We start from the raw sequence: 26,956 nt of genomic DNA, 5'->3' as shown, positions 1-26,956 counted from the left end.
AAAGCCGCAGCCAGAGTTCACCGTCCGCTCTTTCGATCCCACTTCTGGGAAAATTTCGTTTTCGAGCGAGAGAGGTTGCGTTTACGGTCCTGTGAGCGCACTTAGGACCGTCTCCCTTCGCCACTCGTCGCCTACTGCACTTCTGGGAGACGACGTTCTTCTGGTCGGCGGTGCCGCCTTGCGCCAGTACTAGCACACCGATACTCCACTCATTGACTTCAGTAGCTTGTTTTCTCTCCGGAGTGTGGCTAAGAGAAGCAAACACATAGCCTCCCATCAATTGAACGCTCGATTTCCTCTCAGCCTTACCTCCCGTCTATCCGCTGATTATCAGACATGATGTCTCCACAGGCCCCGTTTGTGGCAAGCACAAACTTGAATCCGGCCCTATTTCAGTCAATATATGACGGGACCGGAGTTAATTTCGCTTCGAAGAAGCGAGCAGCGGACCAGGAAGGAGGACAAAGGAAGAACATGTCACATTTGCCAACAGGCGATGGGAATTCTAGCGACTCTCTAGGTATGAGCGAAGCATCTGTGTTCAGTTGTGAGTCCATTCAATTGCTAACGAGATTGCCACTGTAGACTCTCAGATCTCAAATCTGCACTCACCCGCGGCCCGCGGCGCATCAAGTAAGCGTACATGCCCTAGCGGTCTGCAGCGACACCGGGGAAGTTTAGGGGATGAAATCTCATTGTCTCCCTCCATACTTAGACTCTGACGCGGGCTCCACAACGAAGATCAAAAAGAAGCCAGGCCGTAAGCCAGCCACAACCGAGCCAGCAAACAAACGGACAGCGCAAAATCGAGCAGCCCAACGTGCATTTCGTGAGAGAAAGGAGCGATATGTCAAAGAGCTAGAGGAGCGGTTGGCGCAATTGGAAGATGCGCAAGGGAAGATCGAAGGCGGAGTTCTGGTGGGAGAAAACACTCGCCTGAGGCAAAAAATTTCGGAGCTAGAAAGCGAGAACCGGGCGTTACGTCAAATGTCGTTTACATTCGACATCCCAGGCAGTGACATCACCCAAAGCTCGAACACGAAGCCGAATGAAGCGCCAGAAATCAACAGTGGAGTAAATTACGATTTCAACAATTACGATTTTCTATCAGCAATGGCTCCAGCAAGCACGGCCACAGCGTCGTCGGCTGGAATGCCTATTTCCCCAACTTCGCTCGTTAACTTGGACGATGGTTCGCAACTGGATACGTCGCCGTTCTCGGTGAAGACGCTCGAGACACCCCTGATAAGGGACGATAACAACACCAATTATGCTCTCTTCGACGACATTCATAGCTCCACACTGTCAATGACGTCGGATCTGGAAAGCCAATCGGCCCAAGATTTCAGTGATCTTGACAGTATCATTGCGGGGTTGCCGCTAACACAGTTCTCTTTTGTCGATGATCTGCCAGCAACACAGCCATATGGCTCGACTGCACAGTTTGCACCGCAATATTCGATGTCAACAGCGCCCGCGTATACGCAGCCATACCAAGGCGTCCGGGGACAACAGCCGTTCACCGCGAATTTCACAAACCCGTTCACTACCGACAACAATCTAGCAGATGCCGATTTCGATGAGTTCTTGAACCTCACCGGGGTCACACGACCGGCGACAGTACCACAACGACAGCAACCACAGCAACAGAATGTCGGAACAACAGTGCCATTGCAGATGCAAGCACAAACGCAGATCCCATTCCAGCAACCACGAGGACCGCAAATGGGCATGACGTCCACGATGCAATTCTCCCCGCAAGCAGCACTCGCACAGCAACCTTTCTCCCCTCAATCCGTCCAGTCAACCCACTCACCGTCATCAGCGCAGATGTCTGCGCAATATTACACGCCACCATGGCAGGCAGGCGATCTCTTCGAGCAAAACGAAACGAAGGGATCCGATGTCAAGTGCGTGATAGATCCCGATCAGTGGGAGAAGACCAAGGACTGTGTGCAGGATGCGGAGACGATAGACGATCTGTGCGAGTTGTTCAAAGTATGTTCTCATTGAATTATCAAAAATCACCTCTATGGGCTACTAACCGCCTCGCGCCTTTCCCAGACAAAAGCCCAATGTACAGAATTCCGCGACCTCCAAGACCAAGTCCTTCAGGCTTGCGAACGGGGCAGCAAAGAAGAGGTCATGGATCTCTTACTTGTGGCCAAGGAAAAGAAGAGAATGTACATGGTAGGTCTCCCCTGTCTCTGCCACTGATCCATCTTCAGACGCAGTACCCTGACAGACCCCACTTTCTTTTCACTTGGTAGTTGCGGCAGAAGGCGGGGGTCAAGGTATTACCGCCCAACCCCGAAGCTGGATTGTAGCAGCGTCACCCACTACCCCGTTCGCGCGCGGAAGTTTTTGCTACGATCTTTGACCTATACTTATGTCGCTTTTAGCATGTGGTATTTGATGTATATGCCCAGCCCTCCTTTCTCTTGTTTGTTGCACTACATCCCTGCCCTGCTTAGTTCGATGATCCCTGCTCTTGATAATCGTGCTGAATACATACGTACGAGATTTTTTGATATGCAACTTCCCTCTGGGCATATAGGATCGGGTCCACTGAGGGTGTTGGAATTCGTGTTCTGCAGTGGACTTGCCGATCACATATTCCCGCGTTTTTTCTCACTTCAGGGTCCAGCTGACTTTTGAAACCTTGCAATTGCGGTCTTGAGCATTGCAGAACACCTTTCGAGACCGCCGCTGCATCGCTACAGCGTCCCGTGCCCGAGCGCGCACTGCCAATAATTCCCGCAGAAAATATTAGACTACCAGGACTTCCCTGCAGCAACCGTACGATTGACGATACCCTCATCGTGACCTCATCTTGGATACATCGCGTCGCCGTGGCCGACTTGCAGACGCAAGGACGAAAGGAAAGGGCACCCACCGTCTTGTCAAGGGAGGAGTTATCCTGGAACTCTGGCACGACGTATGCGCTGAATATAGATTTCTTGTGATCGATGGCTGAGCGGGATCGACGGCTCGTTTACGCAAAGGGTATCTTCGCATTTCCGCTTTCGACTGCGTTCCCTAGCTGGTCGATCGGGGGATCGCAGATCACTAACAACATCGTCTATGGACATCTCACACCACAGACGACATCATCCTATGCTACCACGGGCCCCTCCTCTACGAAGCCCGGGTCCTGAACGCTGCCTACTGGGAGTCCTCAGACCCCAAGAACCCCGACTCCAGCGGCCCGCACTACAAAGTCCATTTCGTCGGGTGGAACAAATCATGGGACGACTGGGTGCCCGCGTCACGGACGTTGGAGTGGAATAAGACAAATCTGGCGAAACAGAAGGAGTTGCAGAAGACGCTGGCGCCGACGGGCACAGGGACGAGGCCAGGACGGCGAAGGCAGAGTATTGCACCCGAGGTGGAGGGTGGGGTGAGGAAGGGCTCGGCGGGGTCCGCGGTGGGCGGGATGGAGAGTGCGAGGAAGAGGAGGAGGGATTCGATTTTGAAGGTATGGTTGGCGGAAACTGGTGGGGAGCAAGAGAAATGCATGGAAGAGTTGTGGGACAAGCGAAGCTTACGACGTTTCTCGCTTGCTTGCTTCCTTTTGCGGATCAGTCACCGGACGAAGATCTATCCCACGACGCACCGTATCTCAAGCTGGACATGCCGCGACACCTGAAGGAGCACTTGCGGGACGAGTATCAGCACGTTGCGAAAGACCACTCGGTAATTGCGTCAAGAGGGGGGCCCGCTTCATTAGGAAAGGGCGTTCAATTCACGTCGCCGTGGCCTCTCTTCCAGTTACTTACCCTACCACGAGACCCAAGCGTAACCCAAATCCTCGAAGATTACGAGAACTACTCCTCCGAATCCGGGGATACATCGATGGACGAGCTGCGGAGTGTGCTGCAAGGGCTCAAACTTTAGTAAGCGTTCTCACACATGCACGCACTCTAGTGATTGGCCTCACCATGAATCCCTCTCAGCTTCAACACAGGCCTGAAGAACATCCTCCTCTACCGCTCCGAACGCGCGCAATACAACGCCCACGTCAAGAAGTCCTTAGAAGGCAAGGCTGCGTGTGATATTTATGGCGCGGAGCATTTGCTTAGATTGTTTGGTGAGTCGCATTTGGGGAGTCGCCGACGGAATGGAAATGGATGGGTAGGTGATTTACGCAATTGTTTTGTTTTGCGGTAGTGCGATTACCCTCCCTCGTTGCACGAGTGGGAGCCGACAAGGATACCGCGGAGATGTTTCAGCAGCACTTTAATGATATACTATTGTGAGTGCCGCTTTTATGGCGTCAGAGTCGTGGCGGATACTGGGCGGGCGAGGGAGTGTTGACAATTGGTGATTTGTCGCAGATTCATCAACGAAAGGCGAGATCAGTATCTCACCGCCGACTACGGGAACTGATATCTTCGAGCCGTGCCGGGTGGGGCACAGGAACATTCGAGTTTTGAAAGAAAATCATCTCTTCGATATATACCCCTAATGCTGATAATGACCCGATATCTTTGGGATGTCTTTGAGATGTGTATATGGACATGAACATTGTCCATTCTAATTTGCTATGGTGGATCGGTGTGTACGATTCATATGGAGTTGTGGTATTGAAGGTCTATTTGCAGAGAAATGAATATGTACAGAGAAATATCGGTCTAAGCACACGCCGAGACTTTCCTTACGCCAAATGTATGGGAATGAAAATGTCTGAGAGGTTTACATCAGAGAGGCTGAAGAGAAAAAATTGTACGCCGTTGGGTGAGCCCCAAGACTTCTATATTGGTAGTGTCCATGTCTAAAGCCATGTCCATCATCTAGTGGGAAGCTAGTGGTTTTCCCGCATCAAAGACCAGTTGGTCAAAGTTCACGATGGAACTGGGGCTCCTCTCCACGATTCGATTCACCGACAACGTGCTGTCGAACGGGTTGATGTCCGATGTGACCAGCGGGGTCATGAGTGGTTGGGCAGGCTTATCGTGCAAGCTGACTTTTTGGAAGCGACAGTCGAACGGGTTGATTTCCGATGTGACCAAAGGGGTCATCAGTGGTTGGGCAGGTCTATTGTGCAGACTGACTTTTTGGAAGCGAGAGGAGAGGGGACCAACAACGTCGTCGTCCTCTTCCTCTTCCGAAGCACTCTGTGCAAGCGGACTCTCTTGAAGTTCGGTGGGGACCTGTTGATCACGGTGCGGGGGCGGAGGCAGGAGGAACAAAGTGGATGGCGGACGACCATAGGACTCGATAAGCTCCATCATATCCACGGTCGACCCGTTGTTGTGATACGACGCTTCCATTCCTGATGGGAACGATTCCGTGGACGGGATGGTAATGATCCCCGCTGAACTTCGCCGCCGGCCTAATACGGGTCGCTTTGAGGACCTGTCGCTTTCGTACGATGATGGGGGCATGTAAGTTGAAATTGAGGTGGTGGACGGGGACGCGACGGGTAGGGCATCAGGGAGAAGGATGCCCCTGCTGTTTCGGGCTCCGAGGGCATCTGCGCTCCTTCTACGCAGTTTTCCGGCACTGATATCGGGTGTATGCGAGCGAGTACGGTGATGGCCGAAATGGAAAAGACGTCGACCTGTTTCCGGATCTCGTTCTGCATGTTCCGGCTCGACAGTTGGGTCCGCTGGGTGGTGGGAAAACTTCTCTTTCAGTTTCTGAGTTATCTTCTCCACAAGGCGGAACGAGCGACGGCGACGATAGTGCCCAGAACTTCCTGAGAGGTCTACTGCGGAGTCTGCGATACTCGATGGTGGTGCCAGAGAGGAGTTGGATCGGGTGGAAATGCTTTCGTTTCTCGACTTGCCGCCATGGGAATGACTCCGCCGAAGGCCCACCTTCGGGTCGGTCGAAGCGTGGGAAAGTGCTGGACTTGCTACAGGGCTCGTGGGAGAGCTAGGAGCGGACACCGCCCTCCTTTCCGCCTGCGTAGGCGTTGCTGGTCTCAGTAAGTTGGACATGTTCAGGTCGCTGAATTCGCCCTATCCTTGTGTTCGTCTACCAATGCTGTCGGCCGGGGAATCGTCGAGAAGTCTGAAATGGCAAGATCCTGGTGCAGGGCGCGCCGCTGTAATAAGGTAGTTTACAAAACGTCTAGTATCCTGCCTTTACTGTTCCCTCCATCTATGTATGAGAGGTTGTTCCGAGGCCCTGTCTTTGCTGAGAAGCCAGGTGGGGAGGCTATGAGCTCCGAGGAGGTTGCGAGTGACCTTCCGGCAGTCTCCGCGTAAGCCTCGCGTTCCCCCACTGCGTCTCCGCTGCGTAACCACAGCGCTTGGAACTCGGACGCTTGGAAGCCGCGGAGCAGGCAAGCCCCATATGTTTTGACCCCCCCTCAGGCCTCATGCGAACGCACAACGGTAGTGCGAAGTCTGCAGAGTACCTCTATATCTAACCTGACAAATGGATGGCATCTCCAGCTCATTTTTGACGGGCGGTTGACATTCTAAAAGGTTCTCACGGGTGGTTGGAGTTGTCCGCCTTGCCGAACAGTTGCAACGGCTATTACGTAGGTAGGCTCCAAGCGGCGACCGAAAGAGCATAAAACTTCACCGCACAGGAGAAGGAGGTGGCTCCCAAAGCCTAGAGTTTCGAGAAGTTGAACGGGAACATGTCGGAAGTTGTGGCAATCGTGACGTCAGAGAAGCAACAAAAACCAATAAATGGTTACATCACGTGAGCTCCGCAGCGGGTTTATTAGATTCTTTGCTCAAACGCTTTCCAGCTACACCTTAACATGCTCTCAAACCCGCGGTCATCTTTGTGCAAAAATCCTCGATATGACTATCTCCGCCGTGCTTGAGGGTGAAGATACGGAAGGGCACCTGGGATTTGTCAATGGCTTGCGGATGGCTCGTCCTGGACATTGTTGGCGTGGAATAGTCGAAGTGACTGCGCTCGAAGGTGCATCTCGTAATGCAGACAACTCGGCTTGAGTCCAGTATCAAGCCTGAAATTGTTCTCAGCACCAGCTCTGGAATACCGGGTCATAGTACCGATGTACAGTATACTTTCCAAGCTCCTTCGTTGATGAGCAAGCGAGTTTTTGTGAGGGCAAACGCGAAGACGTCACAAGCAGACAGAACCTTGACAACTTTTTGACGCGTGCTCGCGCGAGTGTGACGAAAGGGCTCTTCTCGGACATCGCCTGCAAGCCACAGGCGCTCCTCCAGGCTTTTTCCGAGAGCGGATTCCCAAGAAATTTAAGGTTGACATGAGCTTGCGGCCTTTTGATGACAGCCGCCGCCGCCGTCCACCTTGCGCCCGGCGCCGGTCGTCGACGGCGGTGACGCTGTGGACAGTGATGGCTACGCCGGAATGGTTGCGAGAAATGTGTATAAAAGAGGGTAGCAGCTCCTCGAACCTGAACTCACAAACATCTTGAACTGTCCAGCGATCCTGAACTTCAGAGTCATACCCAAATTGAAAGTGAATTACCTCTACCTCTTCATCCCACTTCATCAACCAACAAATCATAATGGCACCCTCAGTCGAAACGTCCGCGGCCAACGTCGAGCACATGGAAGGCAACAAGTCCCTCGCGGACCGTGTTGGCGGCCTCCTGCCCACATCCACTCCCATCGCATCCAAGAAGTCCGAGACGGAGACCATGCGCGCATGTGCTTTCCAAACGTCGAAAACGATGAAGATGGTTGATGTGCCAAAGCCTCTGGTCACCGACCAGCGCGATGTTATCGTCAAGATTACCACGGCTGCTATCTGTGGAAGTGGTGAGTAGGCGATGTGTGCACTCATTCATTTGCGGTGCCTGTGCGGAATCATTCTGATCATTTCTGCCTCTTCGCGACTTGTAGATCTCCACATGTACACCGGCGCCATGAACCCCGGCATGGCCAAGGGCGACATTCTCGGTCACGAGATGGTCGGCATCATCGAATCTGTCGGTGATCAGGTCACCAAGTTCCAAGTCGGCCAGCGAGTCTGTGTCGCCGGACCCATCGGATGCGGTGAATGCGAGTTCTGCAAAAAGGGGCTCTGGTCTTGCTGTGATACAACCAACCCTAGTGGCGCTATGGACAAACTCTACGGTGCTCGTCTCTGCGGAGCTTACGGTTATACGCACCTGACTGGCGGGTACTGGGGCGGTCAAGCGGAATACCTCCGAGTGCCCTTCGCCGACCACAACCTCCTCCTCCTCCCCGAAGACATCTCCGACGACGCCGCCGTTCTCCTCTCCGACATCGCCTGCACATCGTGGCACGCGAACGAGTTGAGCGAGCTGAAGGAAGGCGACACTGTCGCCATCTGGGGATTGGGCCCCGTCGGTCTCTTGACCGCCATGTGGGCGAAGGAGCGTGGCGCCAAGACGATCATTGGTATCGACTACGTCCCCCACAGGCTGGAGACCGCGCAGAAGGTTTTGGGCATCACTACGTTGAACTTCAAGGAGGTTAACGTGATCCAGGAGGTGCAGAAGTTGTGCCCCGGCGGTGTGGACTGCGTAAGTATACCGTGTCTCGCTCATCTATTTAGATGTGACCTACTCAGAGGTTCGCTCGCTCACACGTTCTTGTATGGTGATGTAGGCTATTGAGGTGGCTGGCTTCCGCTACGCCAAGAGCTGGTTGCACGCCATTGAAACCACTCTAAAGCTCGAGACCGACGCCATCGACACCGTTGTTGAGGCCATCACCCTCGTGAAGAAGGGCGGCCACGTCACCATCATGGGGGACTACTTCGGATATGCCAACCACTTCCCAATCGGCGCCATGATGGAGAAGGTGAGATTAAGTTGCTAACTGGCTGCTTCGGACAATTGCTTATCTTAATACCTTCCTCTTTCCTCTCCCTCAGCACATCACCGTCCGCGGCGGCCAAGTCCTAACCCAAAAGTACTGGAAAGACCTTCTCCGCCGGTTCCGTGAAGGCCTCAAGTGCGGCGTCGACCCCACCTTCATCATCACCCACCGCCTGCCGCTCGAGCAAGCACCAGAAGGGTTCCGGACATTCAACGACAAGACGGACAACGTCATCAAGGTACTCCTCAAGCCCGGATTGAAGGCGTAGATCTGGAAACTCGATTCTTAAAGAATCCGAAGGAGTCCCGTTTTTCCATCATTTCATATGTACATATCAAGTAATAAGCTCGTAATAATACCACTACCATTTTGGCCAGGAACCCCAGCCCGTTCTATGAGATCTAATGTCTACCCGAAGAAGAGTCGGCAGCGGCTTTCCGTTCCTGGCGTATCCGATCCAACTCCTTCGCCGCAAGGACTATATGCTCGCCGTGGGGATGGTCAACGGAGATGGGCGGCGTGCCGGTGTTTCCATAGAACACCTCCTCGTTGCTCATCCACTCGTCCATCCGGTCACGGAGGAAGTCCTCGTAGGACCATGGCTCGTCTGGTAGGAGGAGGCTCTCGGGGGCGGCCCATAAGTATGTGTCCGCTTCGGTTTTCACTTCTTGGCCGTTGTCGTTCGTTATGGTGACCGTGACGGTCGTGCGTTCGTAGTCCTATGCCAATGCCATGGATTAGGACCCGACAAGGAAGAAGATGCATTTACCGGCTACTACTCACATCAGTCTCAAAAGCATCCAGCAACCGCAGATCGTCGTGCGATTCTACAGGTACGAGGACTCCTCGGACTTCTGCCGATGGGTGATCGACGCGAAACATGGCCGGGTATGTTGCATCAATGACTTTCACTCGTCGGAAACCCTGCAATAACCGAATATCGTGAGTCAAAATGTTCGCCATACCATGCATCAGAACGTCCGATGGACCCTTACCTTCAGAACAGCGCTCCTCCCAATAGGCTGTGGCTTTCCCATCTATACAGAACGAGAGGTATCATCAACAACTGGTCTCAAGTCGAATCCCGCGCTGACGCATCCTAAAAGCTTACCACAGTCCCATAAACCTGCGGCGCCATCAACGTCCCATAGCAAAAGATCGGCCGCGGCGGACCGGACGCAGGTACAGGTTTAGCACTGACTTTCGCGGGCGGGCAAGTTGCGGAAATCATTATTTTGCGACACTGAATATATCGAGGTGGCGATGGACGAGGATATGTGCGGTGTATGTGGGGTATGTAGGATGTGAAGGCCTTTCCCCATGGGAGGAAAGGCCGTTTATATATGCAGCGCGCGAGCATATTCGTGGGGCAGAACGCCTTGTACGCGGGCGAGATTTCCATATTTTATCAATCGCGGAGGGCGCGGATCTTTGCCTCTCAGAGGAACAAGACACTCCGCCCAGGGACGTGGACCGGGTCAGTCACATCTTATCTGTGAATAGGAAGTCACGAGCTTTTGACGAGATTCATGTCGAATGTCTGGCCATGTACTCGGAAACGGGTAGTTTTTCTGTCCGGCGGTTCTTTGCTTCCCGCCATCTGTGAAATGCACGCGTCCAGAATGGAATGTCGCTGGATTTGGCAACGACCTCTGGCAACGACCTCAGTGCTATTGGCGAGCGAGAACTTCCGCGTAATGCTCCTTTGGGCCGGGTTTACGAGGGGTGTGAGAAATTAATGTGCGCCGTTGTGCGGGAATGAGGATCGGTGGAGATATCTACATGCTCCAACAAAAACTTCCGATACTTCCGTGGAGATGACCGTGATTTGTTCAAGTCTTATATACAAGCAGGTCGGAAGTGTTCGCCAACACCAGCCCCTCCTTCCTCGCCCTCCTCTTGAGTCCTGGTTCCATCCCGACCACAGGCCGTCAACTTTTTCGTATCATTTTTTGTGTTTCTCTTGTTCCTATCTAGGTAACCCCTTCATCGTTTCTGAGCTTATGAGAGAGAGTGGCCCATCATCACTTGCTATGGCGCAACTGCTACTTATTTAGACTACGCCGTTTCCTAATGTCGCACTTAGCTTCCAAATAGTTCCTTCTTCTTGATGTAGCTTTCGTAGAGGTGGTGTACACCGAAGCTCTTCATCCTGAATTGAGGGGGAGATCGTGTGTGACATGGAGGAGGCAGAGGATTCAACCAGGTTGATACAGCTACTTTACCGGTCGATCAACTCGTCCGTTGTGCGGATTTCCAGATGTAAAGGCTTCTCCTCCGACATGTCGTTCGAACTCTCTTCCATGCCACTGTAGTCGACCAGTCTTCGCCAACCATTCGGTGTTGCCGCCTGAAAGTTCTCGCGTTCCAGTGAACGCGGTTTCAAGTTCTGTAGGGAACTCCCCATAAGCTTTCATGCATGAAATGGTTTGCAAATGTGTGATGCTGACCGGAATCGACATCACGAACTTGCAGGTGTCCTCCGCCGTTCCTTCGATAACGATAAAAGGCTTTGATCCAATGCGGGCGAGAATGCCGACCCCGCTTTGCTCGGCTGCGTTCATCACTAGCTTCCGTTCTAGGGAAAGAAATGTGGTTAGGGGCCGTGGCATCTCCCTTGAGCGAGAGTGAAAAGATCGATGTGCAGCATAGACGTACTTTGCATAGAAATTAGTGGATCAACGGTGAAGAGAGTGCGTTGACAATATAAGGTGGTGAACTGTCGAACCTCAGCCGCTGTCGCGACTTTTGATGGTGGTGTCACCGATTTGGCAGCCACTTCCAGTTTCGCAAGAGCGGTGGTGACATCCTTGACGGCATCCTTAACCGGCTGCGACCCTTTCGGCGCAGGTGCCTTTTGAGATTCCATTGCGTTGGTTTGCGTTACAGCGATCTGAGGTTCCCGCCTGGCCGAGCCTCCATTTGACCTGTTATTCACATCGGGGGTCGCTCCCCTGGTCGGGACAGGAGGCGTTGGTTTGCGAGCGACTCCCGAAGCAGATTGTGCGAAGCGCGGACTTTGAGCGCGCGTTTCAGTAGAATTGGCAGCAATGCGATCCTGGTTCTTCGGCGTCCATGCAGGTAGAGCAACAGGTATTGCGTTGCGTGGTTGCTCCACCGACCTCTGATTCGGGAAAACACGCTCAGTTCGAAGAGGCTGCTCAGATGGCGCACGTGTAGTAGATCCAGAAGGTCCAGCCTGCCCTTGTGTTTGAAGAAGTGGCTGCTGCCGTCCTTGAGCTGCCCGTAACCGTTGTGCAGCCCGTTCCTTTCGTTCGGCCTGAGCCTGTTCCTCCTGCTGGCGTAAGGTACATTCAAACTCAGCCCAAGATCCCACGTATTCTGCAATGCATTTCTTGCATCTCCGCTTCTCCTTCCACTTCAACTGGGAGCTGTGCAAAGGACATGGAAAGAGGGAAATACACGGGAAGACGGCTACCCACCAACAAAAAAAAAGAGAAAAGCGTTGGAGTTCTTACCTAGAGTAGCGCTCCCGATCCAACAGCTCATGACACCCGCCGCAGACCTCCGGAGCAGGATCGGGTGGTAGAAAGTCCGGCATTTTTGTAGCGCGGATCCATTCTGGGTTAACCGGCTTTTTGGTCTTCTTCGCCCCTGAAATAGAGGTCCAGGAAGCTGAACCGCGAGTCATTCTCGCGCAAGACCCAGTAGTGGTAAGTCTTCTAAAGAAGAACAAAACGTGTGGGCGAGTTCAGTAAAAGGCCAGGGAAAAGGCATTGGCTCAGCTAAGTGACCAGGAGTACGGATCAGATCTCTGTTCTATTATTACGTGCAATCTTGTTCGGCGACTACCAACTTGCCCGAGAGCAAGGAGTCGAGCCAAATCAGAAACCTTCTCAAAGTTTGCGATCATCACACCGCAGTCCCCACGAAAACTACCAGCAGAAGCCCGTGATTCTCCGCTTACCTTGAATTCCAGCGGTGGCGGAACAAGCGCCTCCAAGCTATAGATTTCCTAAGATGTAGGTATGTAGGCGAGAAGCTGGAAACGCTAAACGATGCGCTAGTGGTATATATATAGCCTGGGAAGCAAAGGGAGAAAGAAGGGAGGGAGAGCTGAGGGAGGAGGACGACCAACAGCGCAATTGTCTACCAATCGACAGCGCGGCGCTTAGGCTCTTTCACGCTTCTCGACTTCCAACACAATTGTGGAGCAGCAGTTAAAACCGTATGTGGGACAGCTCAAGCACTTCACAGTCTGATACATACGGGCCCGCATATATATAGGCACGGGCTAGACTGTGGACGCTGCTGCCACGTCGACTGACGTCTCTAGTCGGTCTGCCAAACAGGCAAGTTTGAAGCGTCGACAGTCTCCGGGCCCTTTCGTACTGTATGCATACCGAAAGTCGCGGTGCCCAGCCTGATATCGGTTCGGCAGGTTCGGCGTAGTGGCAGAAGATACTTCATCCGTCATAGAGCAGTTTAAGTCAGCTGTGCGTTGGAACGACGAGAAAGTCAGGGTGCGGGAGGGTTGGATGCATATGCAGTACACCGTGTCAGATCTTTTGTGAGTGCTCCCGGCAGCGACTTCCACTCGACGACACACTGGGTAGCTCTTCGTAGTTCCCGCAAAAGAAGCGGCCTTGATGTCTAGACGGTCACAACGGCGGAGTGCAACGAAAGGCACTTCAAGTTATCGGGAGCCATCCGACCTTAGTGATGATAGCGAGGAAATGGACACCCAACAGGTCGATCGACAAGTAAAAGTCACCAAAAGAAAGCGCAAAGTGGTGTCAGATCCTTCGTCGGATGAGTCTGATACCGGGGCTGATGAGCAAAAGCAGTATGTCCGGCCGAAGCCTCGTAGAACGGCCGCGACACCGCGGAAACGGGCGAAGTCGGCCCAAGCCCTCCCGGCACCAACCCCTACTGCCCATTCCGAGCCTTTACACGAACCAGAACCTACGTTTGTATCATCGGTGAAAGTCCTGGAACTTATGCGGGTGTGCTATACCGGTGCCCGCGCGGGTGATGTCCTGGAAGGAACCAACCCGGTAACGAAAGGCGCCTTGTTACGAGTTTGCCGAGCCCAAATCCTTCCAATGAAGCGCAAACTCGACCAAGTGCGTGCTGAACCGGCCTTGTGGCGCGCCTTCTTGCGCCAGCTGGGTACGCTCGACTTCTTCAGTGGTATGAGTGAAGCGGGTCGCGCTGCCTGGTTGGAGGCGAATGAGTTGAGCAAAGAGCGTATGGGAAGCGAGGACGATGAGGAGCTTGATCAGTTACGCTTTCAGGTCCTTGGATTGGGGACTAGCGTTCTTGGGACCAAGGTCAGCGCTGAAGACGTGGAGAAGCTCATGGAGCCGCAGCCACGGGAATGGCAGGCCGTAGACATTGCGCGCATGATTCCTGCCAATACCGAGTCTAACAGTACCACGGAATCTGGCCGGCATACGCTCTTTTTCATCAAATCATGGTGGAAGATCTCCACTGATGCGCAAGTTGTCGGTGCATTTGGCGGTCGAACGATCGACATAGCCGCAGGCACTTTTTCATTCGATGGTGGCAGCAACGTGGTTCCGCAGACCCAGCTCTATCTACTTGAAGGTCTTCCAGCAGATGGAGCGCCAGTGGCGTTTCGTGTGCCTGTGGGAGCTCCCGCCACACTGACCCTTGAGGGTCTCACCGAGTCGCACATTATACCGCTGTGGCTTACATTGGACGATAAGCGTGCGCGTAGCCTCGATGCATATCAAGTCCGTAGTCTCGTTCAGACCGTGGGCCAGGCATTGGCAGGCTATGCGCCATCGGCTCTTCGGTCGTTGCTGCAAAAGTTGATTCGATTCCCGTCCCGCGTCTGCACTGACTTCGTGATACCTACTCCGACCGAGAACGACTTAGAGGTCCGAGACTTAAAGGAGGAGGTTGTGGAAAATAAACCGAAGAATGATGCTGTCGCCGTAGGAGTCGATTCTCGAATTGTTTTGCTGACAGCATGTTCCATCTTGCTTGGTAAACCGATGACATTCAACCCCGACATCGGACGGCAAGTATCGGGCATGGAAAGTTTCCTCAAACGCCTTGCTGTTATCCTTTTCGAGGATTCTTCATTCGACGACGACGGCGCTACTGTACTCTCACTCCTGGCAGGCGCTATGATGACGCAGCGTGTGCGAAGCTGGCGTCCGACTAGCGATTTGCTGATGCAGTGGTTTCGTGCCGCGCTAACAGCATATGCTTCCCCTCTGTGCTTTCGCTATGATATCCCTGCGGGTGAAGCGATGCCTGCTTGGACACTGGGTGCCGGGACGACCAAGCTGCAAGCGTCGTCAGCTTTGCTTGACACACTGCGCAGCTTTTCGGGCGACCTGGCCATGGTGCGCTACATTGCGAGTGAGGTTGACGCACGGACATTGCGATTCACGATCCGGGGACATTGTGAATCTGGAGCATCATCGTGGAATAGCAAGCTTGCCTCCGGGTGGCATGGGTTCGAGTCGTTACCGATCTACCACCACTGCGACCAGCACGCATTCCCCAACATCGGCTACTATTACAGTGTGGGCGTGGTCGAACGCGAATGCAAAAGAGCCTCTCCGGGACAGCCATATGCACCGTTATTCAAACGTTTGTTTGAACAAGTCACGGGTGCCAATCCGCGACGCACAATACTGGAGGAAGCCTCGTTTAATGATGATCCCTTTGTACGTGAAACACGACTCGCTCAGCGACGCCTCGTCTTGTCGGCATTCTCACCGCTGGGACCGATGCGGCCAGAGGTGCCCAACATCTCACATGACTTCACCTTTGAGCTCGATCAGTCGTGGTTACCGGGCCTGGTAGGCGCCATTGAACTCAAAGGGCGGGCCAAAAATGCGCGGAAGGGGACCCAAGCCCGCCCTGCTCTCCTCGTCACGCTCTGCTGCGATGACCCGTCGGAACTCATGGTGATTCGCAAGCCTGCACGCGGCCTCAAAGCTGATGAGGCGGCCTTGTCGGACGAGATCGAGAGCGAAGCCGTCGAAGAAGCGCGTCAGCTGTTGAGCGCGGGTGTACCTCTCAAAGCCACTCGCGCACCCTCTACCAACTTCAAAGGGTGTACAGCCATGTGGGATGCCGAGCGGAACGATTATTGGATCGTGTCTCAGAGCGGTCGTGGAGCACGTCGTGTGCTGTGGCAAGAAGCACGTCGCCTCAAATTGCAAGTGCCGGTTCATCCCTCAGTGCCGTATACGATGGAAGGCGCCCTCTTATCGCAAGGTCCAGGCATTCAAGAAGGCGCGATGGAAGCACTCAAGGAATTGGTAGCGAAAGCGCCTTCGCTTGCGGTACTATCCCGCGTGTTATATTACCTGGAAACGTATGACCACGACGTTCGTTTGAATCGGATAGCGCGCAATGGCAACGGGATGGAGTATCAGGTGAACATCAACGATACGGCGGCCTTTCGATGGTTGTTACGGTTCTCGTTGCTCTTCCCCGGTGCTTTGCGTCCGGCCGCACGCCATCTAGCTGCTTTCATCGTTCCGAACGGACCCCTCATCTGGTATGCTGTCGCACATCTACGCACACTCGTGCTGGACAGGCGACTGGGAGAGCTTAAGGATACCCGGAAGCAGCATCCCGCGACCGCGGCCGCACGTGGTGTGGTTGCAGACTGGAAGCCGGACACTTGGGCCGCACCGTTCGCACCATGGTTGCATCAAACCGAGGCTCTCAACGACATGATCGGGAAGCTGAATGCAGGCCGACGCGGGCACTATCTGCACTCCCCAATGGGAAGCGGCAAAACCCTTATTGTCTCGATGTACCTACAGCATCTCGCCGTCAACGGGCTTTTGCCAGAGCATGTTATCTGGTCGTTGCCGCCTCCCGCTGTCGATAGTGTCGCGCAGGAGCTGAAATCGTTTGGCTTTGCGGTGCATTGGATGATGCCAACCAAGAACAACAAGAGTAAGGCGCTGCCTGACGGCGTAGTTCGACAGACTGACGTCAAAAACTTGGCACGCTTTGCGATCACGATTGTACTCCATGACGATCTGAAACGAATGGCTGACGAGTTGCGCCAGGCATCGGATGATCTTTTCTTGGTCATGGATGAAGCACACATGGCACTGGACGAAACGCAGCGGACCACGATTGCGCGCGAGATTGCTAAGCTGTCTCTCGGATTCGTCGCACTGAGCGGCACGCCTACCAAGGATAATCGCATCTATAAGCTTATCCCGTGGATCTCCCTCGTCGTGCCGTTTGCCGTTAACGAGCGCAACTTCTGGGCCGCCTGTAACAGCCTCGTCAGCCAGATCGTCGATACCGGCGTGCACGTGCGTACCCACGAGATCGAAGCGCCATGGTCGTCGCCTGAGGAGGAGCACAGGTACCGTTCCTTGGTGCCTGAAAAGTATGGAGGCGTCAACAATTACTCGTCACGACAAGACGCTTCACGCGCCGCTACGCTCTGTTACGATGCGTGTACGCGTGAAATGGCGCGACTGGCAGTCGAATTGCTTTACGGCAAATTGGAATTCGGCAATGATGCGAAATGGCGAGGTGGCGTTTTCTTGGTCGCTAATGACGAGGTGCATCAAGAAGAGCTCACGAAGTTGGTGATCCGCGTCAGTCGTGGACGCGCCAAAACTTCCGCTGCCGCCTCTAAAACGAACGCGCGCGACCTCGCCGACGCCGACATTTTCTGCATCACGGGTAGAGCCAGCATCCACATGTCGGATACTGCCGTAAACGACAAAAAAGTGCGCGACTACCCAGTCGTCATCACCACCAAGCGTCGATCGACCGGCTACACGTTGTCTCGCCTCAAGGTTTCCATCACATCGGTGTACCCCTCCAATCTCGCGACGCGTCTGCAGCTCGACGGGCGCTTGAATCGGCTATCGCAGTTGGCCAAGGAGCTCGACTATTACACCGTGCACGCGGGCATTCTGTCGTATATTCTGCATAATCATCAGCATGCTGCGTCTATTGACAAGGCGTTTAAGGACATGGGCGTTTATATTGCTGGACCGACGATCTGACACGCTTTCGACACGGGCATATACACAGTTGCCAGCGACCAACTATCCCGATCTTTCGCCGCACGTATCGTCATCTATTTCACAGGTTTGTATGATTTCACACCTCGAAAGTACTCCGTAGCCGTCCGGCAGCGATCGGCACATGCATACCAACGCTCCATCTGGAGCTCATCGCTCTCAAGTCGACGCCTGCCCACGTGGCGAACGACACCAGATGATTTCGCATGGCCACGGGGCTCAACAAACGCAAGATCAAGCGATTCTTCCAGCGTGCGCACACCCAGTTCACACCATACAATAAAAGGCAAGTCTTCGTCGTCTCCTGCATCATTATCTCCGCGCCGTTTTGGGCCCTACCATGTGTTCGAGGGCTCGTGCACTGGACACTCAACGCAGGTTGCGGCGTAAGTGTTAACGAAGATACACAACAGATATATGATGACATCGACATATCAATAGCTTGTGCGGAACGCAAGTCAGACATATGTATGGCAAGATATGCAATGTGGACTAAAAAGCCCCCCAACCCTTCCGGATTCTGTGCAGATGGTGTTCCGCTTCAAAAGGCACTGAAGATGCTACAAACAAATCTATTCATGTAGATATATAAGGCAGATTTGGGTATTCATTTGTAGACGTGGTTTTCGGGTGCTCGGCCTGGTAATCTGTTCGCATAAAACTGTTCGCACCGTTAAGTCCGAGTCAGGCCTCCATATATCCATGCTCGAGCTCGTGTGATACGCGTACAGCAACGCTCACAGCAAACGCGTGACGCTCCGAATTCAGCCTGATGACACATCACCATTTGTGGGAGGCCGGATACCCGATCCAAAATTCCGACATGCGCTCGGCCCCACACCTTTCTACAGCATCGGGCTAACGAGGATCATTCCGAAAGTCCAGAGGCGAATGGGAGTAAGCAAGTTTGTTCATCAAGCATTCGGTTTGTTGTTATTTCAAACGAAAAAAAGGGCCATGGTATACATTTGCGTTGCAAGTGGATGCCATTGTTTTGTACAGTTTTTACCCCACAGCGGAGGTAAGAAAGTGCTAGAATGGGACGCAATGTGCCCCGCCGCTAGTCGGCTCACAGCGGGAGCTTTATTTCTCCTGGCACTGGAAGAAGTTGGCGCCTTCCAACGTCATGCCTTTTTGCTTTGCCCAGCGGTGCGCATTCCAACCGTTGCGTTTGCCTTCGAAGACGCTGAGTTCCAGTTTGGACTTTTGCTGCAAAAAATGACGGGAGAAAGTGAGATCGAATGTTTGACACGGTAAGGTAATGCGTGAGGGGTTGATGAGAAATCCCGTACCTTATACAGCAGGAAGACGTAACGGTGAAGTCCGGTGCCTGGTGGGGGCGTAGGCTCTTGGTAGTCTTGCAAATCCTCTCCTTTCTCGACTTCTGCACCGGGAATGTTTCCGACGACCCAGTGTCTCCATTCGCCCTGTGAGGAAAACAAAGAAAGTGTGAGTATGGGTTTGTGATGACATTTAGACGCGTGGGAAAAATCTTTGGGGCCGGAGGAGCCACGTTTGCAGCGCCGACGACGACGAAGAATACGAGAAGGAGAACATACCTGAGTTGGCTTGTCACGGCTTGGTGCGTCGGGGTCGACCATAATAACGGTGTAGAAGCTCTCGGGGTCGGCAGGCCACGTTACCGATGGTGCAGACAGACACGCAGCAGCCGGGAGCTCTTTCCCGAGCGCGGCCTTCTTCCCTGATGGGAACTTGACGCCGAGCTCGTAGGAGGGCTTGAAGTTGGCGCTATCTGGGATGACATCGGGCATGACACCGTTCGTCGTTAGGGACTTTGTCAGCTTGTTGAGCGCTGCGGCGGTTTTGGCTGCTTGTTTCTCAGCGAGCATGGTTGCGATTTTGGTTTGGAAGTGGACGGGTGTTCTCTGTTGGCAAGTCTCGTTTGGTTTCAAGCGTATGGGACGAAGTTACAGCCTATGTATTATATATTTGAAGTTGCGCCTGCATACGGATATGTTCTCTCAAAGGTATGCAGCCAGTGGAGAGGAACGACGAGAAGGATGGTCTCTTATATAGCAGCAGCAGCTCAACCCGTCCCTTCCATACCCTACTGTACCTTCCATTCGGAAGTGGTTGATGGGGGCCGCCATCCCTGAGATCATCGGGCATGCCACGTCAACGGCACCTGACCTGACCGTCTGGACCGATAACCGTAATAGCCATCTCCACTCTTCCCCCCGCCGTGTCCCGCAACCAGGCGCGGAATTGGGGTCCCTTGGAAGGCACATCAGGTGCAAGGCCAATACAGGTCCCCGCAGGTTGCAAGCTCGCACTTCCGATTTGTTGCATGCCCTCCGCAATTTGCGCCGACAATTTGGGGAGTGCATCGCAGTGCGGCGTCGTCAGGGATGCGAGTATTTGAGCCGGCTATATAGTGCGTATCATATACCCAGCCATCTGGCGGGCTTGCCAAGAAGCCCTGAGACAAGCGAACACCATAATATCACACAATGTTACAGGAAGGGGATCAGGCTTGATTGCCAGGCTTCGTCCTCATTAAGCCGTCGATTTGGTGTTTGGCGCTGGCCATCTGACCCTGGAGAAGGTTTGTGTCACGCATGACACATCAATTGCTGTCAGTCCTGAGTTTCCGACTTCCGGCTCACGCGTCGCTCGCTGCGCCTCGGACAAGCCACACAACACATAGTGACACATTCCGACGACATGCAAACGCTGGCTTCACTATCGATACCGTCCTCTCCGTTAAAAAGGGTTGATGCGTAAGAACCATTGTATTGAAAAACCAAAACGGCCAAAAAAGTTCCTCTCGCTAGCGACGACAGTACATACAAAATGAATTAAGAAGATGCCAAAGCATTGCAAAACTTAAGAGAATTCAATGAGGTGGAACGGGAACTGCTTGCTTCCGAAGGCGTCTCAGAATCAACTCGCAACTTGGGACCCTTTCGCAAAATCAATGAAAACCTGATCCAACGTGGTTTGGCTAAACGCATAGTTCTTGATGTTCGATGTGCGTGTCGCCCTGAGTTCTTCCAGCGCCTCGAATGCGCCTCCAAGACCCGAGACTTTCGGTGCTTGCTCAGCTGTAGCGTTCGAAGCGAAGTCCGACACGGGCACACGGTAGCGACGCATGGTTGCGAAATGATCGACTAGGGCCGCGTTCGGGAAGACCGATACGATCGCGTCATCAGTAGCGTTTTGAGCCGGGGAGGCCGATGACCTCGCAGCCGCAGCCGAGGCGCCATGAGTCTGCACCTCCAACTGATAACCTTCCCCAAACTTGGATTTGAGATGCTGCGCCGTGCCAAAGCATCGTAGCCTGCCTGCAACTTGGATGCCGATTTTGGTCGAGAGAATGTCCGCTTCCTCCATCGAGTGCGTGGTGAGGACCGTGGCCCTTCTATCTTTTGTTCCAAGCAGGATATCCCACAACCGGCGCCTGGCGGACGGATCGATGCCCGTACTAGGTTCGTCGAGGAACAGAACATCGGGCTCTCCCGAGATAGCGATGGCGAAACTCAGTTTGCGGCGGTTTCCGCCACTCAAATTGCCAGAGTGCACAGTGCGGAACTCTTCGATGTCGAGCACCTTGAGGAGGGTATCGATTCTGGCGAGACAGGCATCCTCTTGCATGCCTTTCAACGTGCCGTAAAGCTTGAGATGCTCCATTGGCGTTAAATCTGGCCACAGGGCGTCGAATTGAGGGTCGAAGCCGATATGCTTGTAAGCGTCCGAGTTGCGCGCAAAGATTGAGCGTCCTTGAACGTAGACGTTGCCATGTGTGGGAGCGATGGCGCCGACGGCGATCGAGAGAGTGGATGTCTTTCCCGCACCTGCATATTGGGCACATAACAGATCAGCAATCTGGACTCAATGGGAAAGACCTCAATGAGTAAATGCTTACCATTAGGGCCCAAAAGTCCGAATACTTCCCCTTGTGAGACACCCCAGCTGCTCCAATCCACAGCAGGCCTGACGGTCTCGAGGGCAGATTTTTCCCACCATTTGCGGGTCTTTTGAGCGGGATACGTCTTCCGCACATTTGCGACGAGCACCGAGTCTACGTCAGTGCTGCTGTCTCCCGTCTCCAAGTCCGTAACGGTTTTAGACGCAGAAAGCACTTCAAGCTGGTCTTGCACTCTACGGCGTTCTTTGATGACATCTTCGTCGTCGGCCTCAGCATCCGGACCACGACCCTCCCTTTTCGCACGAAGCTGGTCCATATCGGCGGAATTCCACGGCTTGATGCTCGACTCGGTGAAGCGCGTCTTCTGGAAGTCCAAGTAATAGATCACCATCGACGCCACGCCGAGCTGCACCAGAGCAATCAACAGCGTCGGAAAAGCGACGGCGTCAAAGGCAAAGTAGTCTGCAACCGTCAGCGCGGGCATGCCGGGGACCACACTGTTGATAAGGCTGAGCATGTTGACGTGGTAGAGGATCCCGACGACGGGGTAGTACGGGTCCACGGTTGCAAAGACGTAGTGGAGGGTCTTGGCTGTGTTTTCGTTGCTGATGAGCGTCACCAACAAGTATGGAATCAGAACCATTGGGGAGATGATGCCGGACATCACATTACGTGCGGTCTCGATGTTGGTGAACACCAGCGAGAGTGCGTAGCTGAACAATAGCGCAGATGGAAGGCCGACCATCAGCCCGAGGAAGACGATGGGGAAGGCGGCGCCGCCGAAATTGGCGATCGGGAGCGCAAAGATGAAGATGATAATCACGACTGATGCAGAAGACGTTCAGCACGGAAGCATGGATTGGAAAGTGTGGACAAACCCTCACCTGGCAAGATCATAAAGACGCTCCAATCAACAAGGAATGTGCCCGCCCAATATGCAGCACGCGGGAGTCCCATAACATACAACTGATGAACAATCCTTTCCTGGCGCTCAAGCACTAAAGCGATCGCATGCCCAGCAGCAGAGTAACCGAACGCAAACCCGATCAGCATGGTACTGACAAACGCCCTCGTATCCCAGACTTTCTCGTATACATTTGTGAGCGGTTCGAGAGAAGCTTTGATTTGAGGCACGTCCGTCGTTCTCCCAGCCGCAGCGAATCGTTGTGCTAAGATGGCGTTGTGTACCGTGTTGGCCAGCTTGGGAATCGTGTCGACGTCTCCAGTGCCATTGAAGAAGATCGTTGCTAGGTAATTGCTTGCGCCCGCCGATCCGAGTTGGAAGCCACCAATGTGTGGCTGATTGTTCAGCACCCACTGGGGTCGATTCATTCCGGCGTCGTTGTCAACGGCAGGGGTAGGCTTGATCACGTTGGCAATTGCAACGCCGTCGGTCGCGTTGCTTCCGACAGCATCGTAGAACAAGGTGCCGCTGTCGGAAGAGATGATGAAAGTGCGAGTTGATGTAGATGCCGAAGTTTCGTTTCCTCCCGTTCGTAGGACGAGGCCGACGAGTAGCATGACGATTGGCAATCCGACGGCGAAGAACAGCTTGCGTTTCTGTCGGAACTCCAGGAGGTATCGAAGCTTAGCGACGGTGATCACGTGGCCCCAGAAGGACAGTGGGCGGATATCATTCGCTGAAACCAGGGAGTGTCATGTTAGAGACTTCAGCAACAGACAGTGCCACCACACCATCGGAAATGGAATGCTACGAACCTTTTGGGCGCGGCAAGAGAGCTTCCTTAGATGATGCCCGAACATTGATCACCGTGGTAGCGCTCCCAGATTTAGCATTCGGGATCTCCGCCTCGTCCAGCTCCGCGCTCTTCAGGAACACCTGCTCCAGCGTAGGCATACTCAAGCCATAAGACTCGATGCGTGGCCCATTGGTAGCCTGCCCGCTCGCAGCGCCGTCCAGGATCTTCAATAGCGCCGGGAAACGAGCGACGTGTTCGGCGGGTAGCTCCCATTTACTGACAATGGTGTTGCTTGCGGGTCCAGCGTGACTAGAGCTGTTGTCACCCCCGTATGGGTTCAAGTCTTCATCGGTGAACTTAGCAGTAGGAATCTGGTGCTTGACTACCTCATCGATTGACTCTTGCACATTGGGCGCGTGAACGATGTCAAGCTGGTACCCGATTCCAAAACGCTTCTTGAGGAACATGGATGTTCCCAAGCATTGAACTTGGCCATGCGACAGAATAGCTTTGCGATCTGCCAGGACGTCGGCTTCGTCCATGAAGTGAGTGGACAGCAAGGTGCAGCGGTCTGGTTTGCCGGCGGATAGGAGGTCCCATAGTTGACGGCGCGATAAGGGGTCCATGCCGGATGTCGGTTCGTCTAGAATCAATAACTTGGGACGAGCTAGGATGGCGATGCCCACAGACTGTCACAGACCGACGGTTAGTGGCGAGATCTCCAAGTACGTTCGAGCTGTCGAGTCAGTTCCTTACCAATTTCCGCTTCTCCCCACCACTCAACCCCTCCGCGAACGTGTTTCGCTTTTCATCAAGATGAACTTCGCGTAAGACTTCTTCCACCCGAGTATCCCTCTCCTCCCCAGTGATACCCTTGATCCCAGCAAAACAACGCAAGTGCTCAACAACGGTAAGCTTGTCGAACAAGCAGTCATGCTGCGGGGTCACGCCGAGCAGTTGCCTGATCTGCGGCATGTCCTTGCGAATATCGAGACCGTAGATCGTAGCCGTGCCTTCAGTCGGGGGGATGAGCCCGCAGAGCATGTGGATGGTTGTCGTTTTGCCGGCCCCGTTGTGTCCCAATATACCAAAGATCTCCCCACTATTCATGTGCAAGTTCAGGTTGTCAACCGCAACCTTTGGCTTGGATTTGCCGGTGAATCTGGAACTTTCACCGAATATTCTTCTCAGACCAGTGATTTCGACGGCAACCCCGGCTCCGCTCTCATCGGGCTCCATATCGTCCGGGTTGTCTTGATGTCTCGTATGAGATTCGAGGGCACCTTTCGAGTTTGCCTTCCGACTGAACATCGTCAGGGGAAAGTACCACGGACGCGTTACTCCAAACTCCTGCTTGACGACAGCGTCCAAGTACATCGCCAGGAGTGCGTAGAAAGGCGTCGAAAGCGCCAATCCGAGCAAGTACGTGCCAGCTCCATTCCAAGGAATGGACGACCACTGCATGCCGCTTCCGTTAATCTCCAGTTTTACCACGGTGTTCAGCAGCAGGGTATGGCCGAGGGGGCTGAGGACCATTGCGATGATAACTTGGGCGCCGGAGGACAGCTGCGTGTCTTGCAAAGCGATTTGGAGTACGGCGGGGATGATCCTAATTGCCATGTTAGGGTTAGGGTTAGAGCTGCCAAGGGCGACGTGAGAAATCCCACTTACGTCACGAATGGGCCGACGACGTTCGCCAGCATCGTTTTGGAGAAGAACGGCGAAGTGGCGAAGGCAAGGGCGACGGTCGAGATGCAGTACAGATAGAATATAATCAAGATGAGAAGGAAACTTGTATTTGGCAGGAAGGAGATCCCTTTCACGATCGCCTGCAACCGGGACGTGTGAGCTAGGGCAAAAGTGGAGGATATAGACAAGGGGCTACAGTGAGCAGCGAGAATACTGACCGTTACAATGATGACGACCGGAGGAATGATGCCGAACGCGTAGGTTATTCCCCAACTGAGCCAAAAAGCCAAAGGCCGCAGGCCCATTATGTAGACCAACTCTTTGATTCGCTTTTCCTTCTCTTGCACAACGTAGAAGAGGACCGAGATGTAGAACTGAAAGAAGGCGATCGTCAAGTAAAGCGGGATCATCACATTGGTGGCGCCGGCGATAGTAGACTGCTCTGTTGATTCGGCAATCGGCATCTGTTGAAAATAGTTGCTGACTGACACATTGCTTGACAACAAACGGTTGGAGATCGCCTGGTCCAATGCTCCTTGCAGCGAAAGAAACCCGGTCCGGAGATACTTGTCCATCTCGCATCCGAACCGCATCAAAGTGGGGTCACGACACGCTCCCGGACTTGCTGTAACGCTTTTCGCATTTGGCAAGACAGATGTGTTGAGGCGAAGTGTATATGAGGTAATCGAAGAATCAAAGACGATTCCGGCGAAGAAACTTTCTGGATTTTGGAAGTAGAACTTTTCCAAATCCGTTTCGGACAAGAACGCGCGCGAAGTCAGAGGCTGAAAAGGTCCAATCGAGGGCGAGATTTGAGGAAAGCTCTGACGGGCTGCATTCAGATCTTGGATCGTCGCCGCGATGACGGCATCGGTGTCGGCAGATGGGGCGGTATAGGCCAAGATGCTACTCTGTGCTAGAGGTGCGGCATCGGGGCCAACAGGCCCGGGTATAGAAGGAACAAGCGGGAAGTCGTTGACAGCAGCGAAGGTTTGGGCGCCTGAATCGATTCGAAGGCTCATGATCGAAAAAATGAAGATCATTGGCACCGTTAACTCCGCTATTAGCTGAGGTCGGTTCCTCATCTTGATGAGGCGATTGCGGTTTAGTAAGGCTTTCAGCTGCGCCCACAAAGACGGTAACGGGACGTGGGCCATCTCTGGGTGCACCCGTTGTTTGGGTGACATGTCTTCCATGCCTCCGTAGTGAGAGAAGGGCGGATAGGAGCTGAAGTTCAAGCAGAAGAGCGGCGGGGCGGGGCTCCGTTCAAGTGTTGGTGTCGTGAAAGTTATGTTGCGTGGTGAGCCTCAACGTCAATTGACATGCATGGTTAGGCATCTACCAGCCGTGGGAGGCAGAGGCTGCTGTTTTATACCCGCCCTTTGCCCATCAATCTCCTCGAGATGAGTAGCTGTTCCCAGCTGTTGTTGGAGCAGGGCAACGCCACTGGTGACTCTCCCAGCTCCCAGCTCTCGTGGTTACGAGCATTATTGGAGGACAAGTTTCTTGGTCGTTGGTGGTTGTGGAAAACAAACAACCTGGCAAGGGGCGTGGGAGCGGCGAGGTTGTGGGCCCTTCGCCAATCCACGGCGATTCTAGGATTCCACGCGCCAAGTGACATGGCGACGCGCGCAAAGAGATCTTCAAGACTTCAAGGCTTCATGGAAGGAGCCCTCCGATGGAACATGCAAAAGTGTGCATCTTCTTATTGTCGTAAACTTCGCCGTAGCCCTGCCAGATGCCACGCCAGCACGAGCTGCAGTGTGCACGACACTCTGCCATGCATTTCACGGTTCACCTTCGACAAAGGGCAATCAACGCTAAGACTCTTGGCACCGTACAGCAAGTATTATCAGTAGGGCAGTAGAGCAGTTGCCGAAAAGAAGAAAGAAAAATGGGGCAGTGCTTGCCAAGCTGGCT

The 26,956-nt window shown here is 53.7% G+C and overlaps 9 protein-coding genes across 9 annotated transcripts; 4 read left to right on the top strand and 5 right to left on the bottom strand.

Moving 5' to 3' along the window:
• Positions 1-68: 68 nt before the first annotated feature.
• Positions 69-2,150, top strand: EV422DRAFT_321116 (uncharacterized protein). The gene is made up of 3 exons (XM_053066281.1): positions 69-520; positions 586-633; positions 716-2,150. The coding sequence occupies exons 1-3, from the start codon at positions 337-339 to the stop codon at positions 2,011-2,013; spliced, it is 1,530 nt and encodes a 509-aa protein (XP_052928341.1). The 5' UTR covers positions 69-336; the 3' UTR covers positions 2,014-2,150.
• Positions 2,151-2,969: 819 nt separating this feature from the next.
• EV422DRAFT_565145 (MRG-domain-containing protein) lies at positions 2,970-4,389 on the top strand (the record flags this gene model as incomplete). Its single annotated transcript, XM_053072272.1, has 7 exons — positions 2,970-3,006; positions 3,105-3,478; positions 3,586-3,696; positions 3,772-3,896; positions 3,957-4,090; positions 4,171-4,255; positions 4,338-4,389. 7 exons carry the CDS (start codon positions 2,970-2,972, stop codon positions 4,387-4,389), a joined length of 918 nt encoding a protein of 305 aa, XP_052928340.1.
• Positions 4,390-4,591: 202 nt separating this feature from the next.
• Positions 4,592-6,136, bottom strand: EV422DRAFT_321065 (uncharacterized protein). The gene has a single exon (XM_053066280.1). It carries the CDS (start codon positions 5,943-5,945, stop codon positions 4,794-4,796), a length of 1,152 nt encoding a protein of 383 aa, XP_052928339.1. The 5' UTR covers positions 5,946-6,136; the 3' UTR covers positions 4,592-4,793.
• A 1,368-nt stretch (positions 6,137-7,504) lies between these two features.
• On the top strand, positions 7,505-9,012 carry EV422DRAFT_493276 (chaperonin 10-like protein; the record flags this gene model as incomplete). Its single annotated transcript, XM_053067663.1, has 4 exons — positions 7,505-7,715; positions 7,800-8,446; positions 8,532-8,726; positions 8,800-9,012. 4 exons carry the CDS (start codon positions 7,505-7,507, stop codon positions 9,010-9,012), a joined length of 1,266 nt encoding a protein of 421 aa, XP_052928338.1.
• A 133-nt stretch (positions 9,013-9,145) lies between these two features.
• Positions 9,146-9,975, bottom strand: EV422DRAFT_565142 (uncharacterized protein; the record flags this gene model as incomplete). Its single annotated transcript, XM_053072271.1, has 4 exons — positions 9,146-9,463; positions 9,528-9,668; positions 9,740-9,781; positions 9,856-9,975. 4 exons carry the CDS (start codon positions 9,973-9,975, stop codon positions 9,146-9,148), a joined length of 621 nt encoding a protein of 206 aa, XP_052928337.1.
• A 449-nt stretch (positions 9,976-10,424) lies between these two features.
• On the bottom strand, positions 10,425-12,854 carry EV422DRAFT_520146 (uncharacterized protein). Its single transcript, XM_053069658.1, has 6 exons — positions 12,673-12,854; positions 12,224-12,427; positions 11,403-12,136; positions 11,195-11,322; positions 10,970-11,133; positions 10,425-10,896 (listed from the first exon to the last, which is right to left on the bottom strand). The coding sequence occupies exons 2-6, from the start codon at positions 12,394-12,396 to the stop codon at positions 10,827-10,829; spliced, it is 1,269 nt and encodes a 422-aa protein (XP_052928336.1). The 5' UTR covers positions 12,397-12,427; positions 12,673-12,854; the 3' UTR covers positions 10,425-10,826.
• A 500-nt stretch (positions 12,855-13,354) lies between these two features.
• EV422DRAFT_504445 (uncharacterized protein) lies at positions 13,355-17,740 on the top strand (the record flags this gene model as incomplete). The annotated part of the gene is made up of 1 exon (XM_053068429.1): positions 13,355-17,740. The coding sequence occupies one exon, from the start codon at positions 13,355-13,357 to the stop codon at positions 17,738-17,740; it is 4,386 nt and encodes a 1,461-aa protein (XP_052928335.1).
• Positions 17,741-18,574: 834 nt separating this feature from the next.
• On the bottom strand, positions 18,575-19,841 carry EV422DRAFT_520134 (OV-16 antigen-like protein). Its single transcript, XM_053069657.1, has 3 exons — positions 19,318-19,841; positions 19,051-19,185; positions 18,575-18,967 (listed from the first exon to the last, which is right to left on the bottom strand). The coding sequence occupies exons 1-3, from the start codon at positions 19,606-19,608 to the stop codon at positions 18,842-18,844; spliced, it is 552 nt and encodes a 183-aa protein (XP_052928334.1). The 5' UTR covers positions 19,609-19,841; the 3' UTR covers positions 18,575-18,841.
• Positions 19,842-20,492: 651 nt separating this feature from the next.
• Positions 20,493-26,684, bottom strand: EV422DRAFT_520128 (uncharacterized protein). The gene is made up of 7 exons (XM_053069656.1): positions 25,255-26,684; positions 25,019-25,176; positions 24,104-24,956; positions 23,367-24,036; positions 22,532-23,287; positions 21,645-22,472; positions 20,493-21,573 (listed from the first exon to the last, which is right to left on the bottom strand). The coding sequence occupies exons 1-7, from the start codon at positions 26,230-26,232 to the stop codon at positions 20,663-20,665; spliced, it is 5,154 nt and encodes a 1,717-aa protein (XP_052928333.1). The 5' UTR covers positions 26,233-26,684; the 3' UTR covers positions 20,493-20,662.
• Positions 26,685-26,956: the final 272 nt, after the last annotated feature.

The sequence above is a fragment of the Fimicolochytrium jonesii genome (assembly GCF_025526975.1).
Source record: "Fimicolochytrium jonesii strain JEL569 chromosome Unknown EV422scaffold_4, whole genome shotgun sequence".
NCBI classification, from domain to species: domain Eukaryota; kingdom Fungi; phylum Chytridiomycota; class Chytridiomycetes; order Spizellomycetales; family Powellomycetaceae; genus Fimicolochytrium; species Fimicolochytrium jonesii.
The sequence above is the reverse complement of the archived record's forward strand: the minus strand, read 5'-3'. Positions and strand labels throughout refer to the sequence as shown.